Source organism: Sinocyclocheilus anshuiensis, unplaced genomic scaffold, assembly GCF_001515605.1.
Source record: "Sinocyclocheilus anshuiensis isolate Anshui unplaced genomic scaffold, SAMN03320099.WGS_v1.1 scaffold2201, whole genome shotgun sequence".
In the NCBI taxonomy this organism is placed as follows: domain Eukaryota; kingdom Metazoa; phylum Chordata; class Actinopteri; order Cypriniformes; family Cyprinidae; genus Sinocyclocheilus; species Sinocyclocheilus anshuiensis.
In genome coordinates this window covers 94,903-101,791 of record NW_015552525.1, presented here as the reverse complement: position 1 = coordinate 101,791, position 6,889 = coordinate 94,903, and the positions used below count along the sequence as shown (strand labels likewise).

Below are 6,889 nucleotides of genomic sequence, written 5' to 3'. Positions count from 1 at the left end.
GAGAGAGAGAGAGAGAGAGAGAGCGCGGTAGAGCGGTTAGAGCGCTGTCTGTCGCTCGGTCTGTCGGTAGAGCAGCTCCGGTGATCCGGTGATCTTCGGGCCCGTCTGTGTGTTTCCGCGCAGTTCTCACGCGTGTCGCTCAGTAAGTGTGTGTGTAGTGTGTTTAATCTGTGTGTGTTAGCTCTGGGTTTGTGCTTTAGCGTGTGTGTTGGCGCTGCTTCCTCTCCTGAAGTGTGTGTTATTGAGTGTAATGATGAATCAGGTGTGTTGTTATCGTGATAATAATAGTGTGTGTGTGTGTGTGTTGCGGTTCAGTCAGGTTGCTGTTAGCATTAGCTTTAGCATCAGGCCTGTTAGCCGCGCTTCAGTGTTCCGCGTTTATTTCATTTCTGCACTAATTAAGGATTAATAAACATTAAATCGAACCCTCTGTAGCTCGTTCAGTCATTAACATCACTATCTGTGTGTGTGTGTTTGACCCGATCTGGCTTTAACAGCTGTGTGTGTGTGTGTGTGTGTGTGAGTGAAAGCTAGCAGCGGCTATCGATACACCGCCGTCTCATTCCACATTTACATTTCATGGATTTAAGCCTCGAGTTCTGTGATTCTAAGCTCATCTGATCTTCTGACAGAATGTACATCTCATCTGCACCTGACTCTATTTACACCCGATCAGTCTGACTTCATCCACTCCTGTCTGAATGCACTCCTCTTATGTATTTACTCATTTCTTTATTCTTTACCCTTATTTTACACCTCGTCTGTGTGACATTACACCATCGGACTGAATGCTCTCGTCTTCTGACTGTAGGCTATTTATTTATCTTTTTAGTTTACCCTGACTTTACACCTCCTCACTGTGATTTAGTTTTTTCACCATATATGACTGAATCGACTCTTTTTTTACCCTTATTTTACACCTCATTCTGTGTGATTTGTACGCCCTAATCTGACTGTATTTACTAATTTCTTTCTAATTTACTTTACATTTACAGCTTATCTGTTTGATTTGACCTCACCTATGTGATTGTACACCTCATCTGTCTTCTACCTGTGTTTACTCATTTCTTATTAATGTACCCTGCTCTTCCCCTGTCTGACTGTGTTTACGCTGGTGTGGCCTCGGCTCAGAGTTGCTGTGGTCTGCAGGACGGTGGGAATCTGATTATGTGCAGCTCTGTGATACTCTGAGACAGAAAGAGGGACGAATGAGTGTTTGTGTGCTTTATTTAACACGCGTGTGCTCTGTCTGCAGCTGTGCGCGTGAAGATGCTCTAGTCACGTCTGTGTTTGCATCTGCCTGTGACCTTTGACCCTTGAACCCAAACACTGACCCGTGCCCGGCTGGCGTCCACCGCGCTCCAGAACCATGTGAGGGCTTGTCAGTGCCTCTCTGAGTGGACTGGAGCACCGCCTGTAACCCCGCCCCAGTTTATACAAGCCCCGCCCTCCCTCTAGCCCTGCCCCCGACCCTGAAGAAGCTGGCCATGATGTTCCGGGACCAAGTGGGGATTCTGACGGACTGGTTTAAGGGCTGGAACGAGTGTGAGCAGACGGTGGCGCTGCTGTCGCTGCTGAAGCGTGTCTCTCGGACACAGGCCCGGTTCCTGCACATCTGTCTGGACCACTGGCTGGCCGACTGCACCGAGATACACATACTGGAGGCGGAAGCCAACAATGCAGGTAACACCAGCAGCGTCCGCTCTGACATGCACGAGCACTGGTGTGTTATTTTTAAAGGGCCAGTTCATCCATAAATAGGGTCTGCCAAACTCCACAAATGGCATAAAAATATCCTGACAGTGGTTCAGATGACTGGGAATATATTACAGAGTCATATGATGGATTTCAGTGTGTTTCTCAGACAATTGTAAGTCGATATTTACTGAAAATCGTGCCATTCACCATCAGATTTGTGTTTGTCTTCATCATATTAAAGTTTGGTCTTTTTAGACAGATGAATGACGTGCAGCATCCTAAAACTATAGAAGTCATTTAGTAGAGTGATAATATTTTGGCTGTTTTGTACTTGATCCTGAGCTCGCACGTACAGACTGATGTGATGTATGTGCGATACAGGTTCTGCCTGTGACACAGCATGGCATCTTTAACAAATTAACAAATTTGCAGGTCTTTAAATGTCTTAATTCACCGTTCCACAAGTTAAGGCCTTAAATCAGAGCTGAAAGTCTTATACTCATAAAGTCCTGGCGTTAAATGTTGCATGCACTGCAAAAAATGAATCTCTTCCTCAGTATTTGTGACTTTTTTCCATTCTGAGAAATTCAGCTGAAGTTCATGATCAAAACAAGATCAAATATCTGTCAGTGGGGATGAAAACTTGTTTTCCTTCTGAATTCCTTGTTTAGTTTTTTGAGCCCATCAGCAGTTATTTGTTCTTGTTGTAATTATAAATTCACTTCATTTTGATCAGTTTCTCATAAAACAAGACATTGTCATCAGTCATTTTGTTTCTCCAGTAAAAGTATCTTGATTTCAGGGTCTTTAGACATTTGCACTGGAAAATGACAAAAATACTGAGAAAGAACGTCTTTTTTTTGCAGTGTGTTTAGAAGCTAAAGTAAATTTATTTGATTTAAAAATTAATAGCGATCTGTTGAAAGTTGTGTTTTCAAACTTTGAAGTTTTGCTTAGAAAAGACATTTACTTTTACATATTGTAAAAGTATATTGGACTATAATGCGATATGAGCTCGCTCAAATACTTAGGACTTGGAAGTAAAGTAGTTCATAAAGTCATTACTGCTGTGCTGCTGGGAAATGTCTGCGTCTGCTGATGCTTTATTTTTCGTTAATTTAGCCACTGTACTGAACATGAAACCGTCATAAGACGAGTCATGGACTACTGTTGTTATTATTATTATTATTATTATTAATATTAATATCATGGACTAACTGTTAGGATATTGATGATGCGTTAAAGTGCTATAAATAGACTTGACCTAAATCTCATTCAACCCCATTCAACCAGGTTTGTATTGAAATGAGTGTTTATTTTCGGGTGAACTTTCCTTAAAAGGGTTCAATTTTAAATCAAACGTACCTTTTTAACATCTGAACATCGGATGAAACTGAGATCTCCCTCGTGTCTTTCTCCAGCCATCGTCAGTCAGTGGCAGCAGGAGCCGAAGGAGAAGGCCGTGTCGCTCCTGCTCTCCCATCTGCCCCTGCTGCAGCCACGCAACAGCGAAGCCAAGTGTGAATACATGAAGCTGCTGCAGAAGGTCCTGAGCCACACCATCGAGAGCAGCCTGTTCGTGGAGGAGAGCCGCCAGCTGCTGTCCTACGCACTCATCCATCCCGCCACCACCCTTGACGACCGCAACTCTCTGGCCCTGTGGCTCAGTCACCTGGAGGAGCACCTGTCCTCGCGCCCGGCTCCGTACCATCACGCCCGGCAGGGCTCCGACGAGTGGCCCTGCTCCGCCGAGGCCCTGGAGCCGGCGTACGGACAGAACGGACACATGGCGTTCCCTGGATCGGGCGGAGTGACCTCACCTGTCAACAGCAGCACAGGTAACGAGCGCCAGGCCGTGCGTCTCAGGTCTGTCTGACGCTAATGTGCATGAAAGCTTATTAAAAAAAAATGATCTCACCATTTGGACATTTTTTTTCCTCAGAATTGCGAAATGCTAGTCTCAATTCTGAGGAAAAACTTTAACTTCTGAGAAGAATTGAGAGATATAAACTCAGAATTACAAGGAAAAAAGATCGGTAATTTCAACTTCTTATCACACAATAAAGTGTTTTTTTTCTCAGAATTGCAAGATTCAGACTTGAGATGTAAACTCTCAGTTCTAAGTCTGAATTGTGAGAAATAAACAGAATTGCAATTTAAAAAATAAAAACATGCTTGTTTCCGTCACAGAAAAAAACAATTTTGACTTTTTTTTTTTTCTTCTCTGAATTGCAAGATACGAACTCAGAATAGCGATATGTAAACTCAATTCGGAGTAAAAAAGTCAGATATGAACTTGCAATTGTGATTTAAAAAAAATCAAGCTTATTTCTGCTGCTAAATAAATAAATAAAATAAAACAATTAAAAAAAAATACTTTCTATCTCACAATTCAGATTTTTTGCTTGCAGTTGTGACTTTTTTTTTCTAAATTAAAATATATTGCTATTAAAAATATTTAAATATATTTATTAATATTAAAAATATTTAATAATATAAATGTTTTAAAAAGCTAGACAAGCCTGTCTCATTGTGAGACAAACTCATGACAAACTCGTTCACATGCATCCATTAAAAATCACATTGATGTCTCTGAAAAGCCTTCATGTAAACAATCAGTGAATCAATCGACTGAGCTTGATCTGAACGAAAGTAAGTGCTGGTGTAGATATGTAAACATGATGCATATAAACAAAGCTTTCTGAAATCTGATTGATTCATTTGCATTGGTGAAAATGTAAACATGCACAAAAGGACCAAAATGCACATGGCACTTCACAAACCTGCAGCAGTCAGTGTTTAGTTAGATGGAAGATGTCAGTCGCTCATCTGTCACAATCGCTCCGCAGGACTGACTGGTCAGGTGCAGCCGAGCCCACTGAAGCCCTCCATGTCACTCACCCCTGCCAATCAACCGGCCTGCAGCTCTGATTGGCTGAGCCAGGAGGAGGGGGGCGTGTCCGGAGCAGAACACGCCCCTCTGTCGCCGCAGAGCAGCGTTGCGTCTTCAGGCAGCGAGCAGACGGAGGAGCAGAGCAACACACGCAACACTTTCCAGGAGGACGGCAGCGGGATGAGAGGTGATGACTCTCATCACGCGCACACAGCTCAGGGACGGCGGTCGATTTCTGAATCACTTGACCTTCTGTGTGTGTGTGTGTGTTTGTTTATGCGTCTGTGTGTGTGTGTGTGTGTGTGTGTCTGTCTGTGTGTGTATGTGTGAGTGAGTATGTGTGTCTGTCTGTGTCTGTCTTTTTGTGTGTGTGTGTGTGTGTGTGTGTGTCTGTCTGTGTGTGTCTGTCTGTGTGTGTGTGTGTGAGTATGTCTGTCTGTCTGTGTCTGTCTGTCTGTGTCTGTCTGTCTGTCTGTCTGTGTGTGTGTCTGTGTGTGTGTCTGTGTGTGTGTCTGTGTGTGTGTTTCTGTGTCTGTGTGTGTGTTTCTCCTGCAGATGTGCCGGCCTGGCTGAAGAGTCTCCGTCTACATAAATACGCATCGCTCTTTTCTCAGATGACATATGAAGAAATGATGATTCTCACAGAGCAGCACCTGGAGTCACAGGTGAGCTCCACCCTCATCGGCTCATGTGACCTCAAAGCCCCGCCCCCGACTTTTACATTGTTGCACAAGTGAAGCTGCTGAATTGAGAAATTCTTTAACATTACAAATGAGCCACGCCAAAAAAACTAATGCAAATTCCTAATATTAATTATAATAATTCCTGATGTTGATTACAGCTGTCACTCAAAAACAATCCAAATTTATGAAACCATATGTTTATTTCTAACAAAACAACATAAATATGACAAAAATTCATTTTACTTTCATAAACTTTCACTTTCAGATGAAAAAAGTGATCAGTTTTTCACATTGCAGTGGTTCGTCAATAGGCGCACATATTCATGATTATCAACAAAATTCAGTCCAAAAGTGCGTGAGAAATGGGGAAAAGGGTAAATATACTTTACAAAGGTTTTTTGACACTAATATAACTTCATAGATCAATTTACAAAAAGTATTTTTGACACCTAATGGTGCTCCATACATACCTGGGTCAAAGTGACCTGAAGTTTGTTTATATCTCTTAAAAAAAATAAATGGGAAAAATATGGAGAATGAATGAATGATTTGATGTGCATTTTGAGGGTCTTAAAGCATTAAGCTTCATTCCCTTACTAAAAACTGTGCATTTTTTCACATTTTTTATGCATCTCTTCTGGGTCAGAATGGACTCTCATGTGTTGAGGGTTAATAGAATTTAATTCATTAATTTTTAATGAATTAAATGAATTAAATGCATAATTTATGCATTTAGCAGACGCTTTTATCCAAAGCGACTTACAGTGCATTCAGGCTAAACATTTTTTACCAGTATGTGTGTTCCCTGGGAATCGAACCCACGACCTTTTGTGCTGCTAATGCAATGCTCTACCACTGAGCCACAGGAGCATAATGAGTATAATAATAGAAAAGCATTAACATAATTTGAAATCATTGTAATTAATATTAGGAATTTCACTGCTTCATAATGTACAGAAATAAGGTAAATAAACCTTGGGTGGCGTAATAATCACGATTATAATTTTTGAGCAAAATAATCATGAATATTAGTTTAACTATTATCATGCAGCCCTGGTATTTTTTGTGAAGAAAATATTATAAGAATCATGAAAAAATGTAGCAGTTTGTGCTGCTTAATCAGTCTCTCAGCGTCAGTTAGTTGTGTGTTTGTTTGTTTGTTTCAGAACGTGACGAAAGGAGCTCGACATAAGATCGCTCTGAGCATACAGAAGCTCCGAGAACGACAGAGCGTCCTCAAATCTCTTGAAAAGGTGAATAATGGATCTGAATTTGCATTTGTTTTGATTCGTCTCGAACCGTCCGCTTAGCGTAGATCATGTTGTTGATTTCAGGATATTCTGGAAGGCGGGAACGTTCGGAATGCTTTACAAGAGCTTCAGCAGATCATCATCACGCCAATCAAAGTCTATGCCCCGCCCACTGCTGCCCAGAAGGAGGCGGAGCCTGGAGTCACACCTGTCGAGAAAGCAGCCAATCCCGGTGAAGAGAAGGAGAGCGAGGGCTTCCAGACCCACAATCCTCCAGCGTGTGACGGAGAATCACCGTCTGCACCCATCGGTGACGGAGACATCGCAGGACGGTTCACGCGTGTGAGGGGGAAAGGTACACACAC

General features: G+C 42.1%; 1 protein-coding gene across 2 annotated transcripts in view; it reads left to right on the top strand.

Annotated features, from left to right (window-relative positions):
- Positions 1–6: 6 nt before the first annotated feature.
- LOC107663557 (protein Smaug homolog 2) overlaps positions 7–6,889 on the top strand; it is a 13,249-nt gene continuing 6,366 nt past the window's right edge. The window contains exons 1-7 of one of the 2 annotated variants that reach the window (XM_016453796.1): positions 7–142; positions 1,256–1,683; positions 3,120–3,536; positions 4,548–4,778; positions 5,147–5,256; positions 6,441–6,527; positions 6,609–6,879. In XM_016453796.1, coding sequence (XP_016309282.1) covers positions 1,488–1,683; positions 3,120–3,536; positions 4,548–4,778; positions 5,147–5,256; positions 6,441–6,527; positions 6,609–6,879 — 1,312 coding nt within the window. In that variant the 5' untranslated portion in view covers positions 7–142; positions 1,256–1,487. Of the gene's footprint in view, positions 143–300; positions 636–1,255; positions 1,684–3,119; positions 3,537–4,547; positions 4,779–5,146; positions 5,257–6,440; positions 6,528–6,608; positions 6,880–6,889 lie in introns of those variants that run through there. The other variant, XM_016453797.1, reaches the window with a different exon arrangement.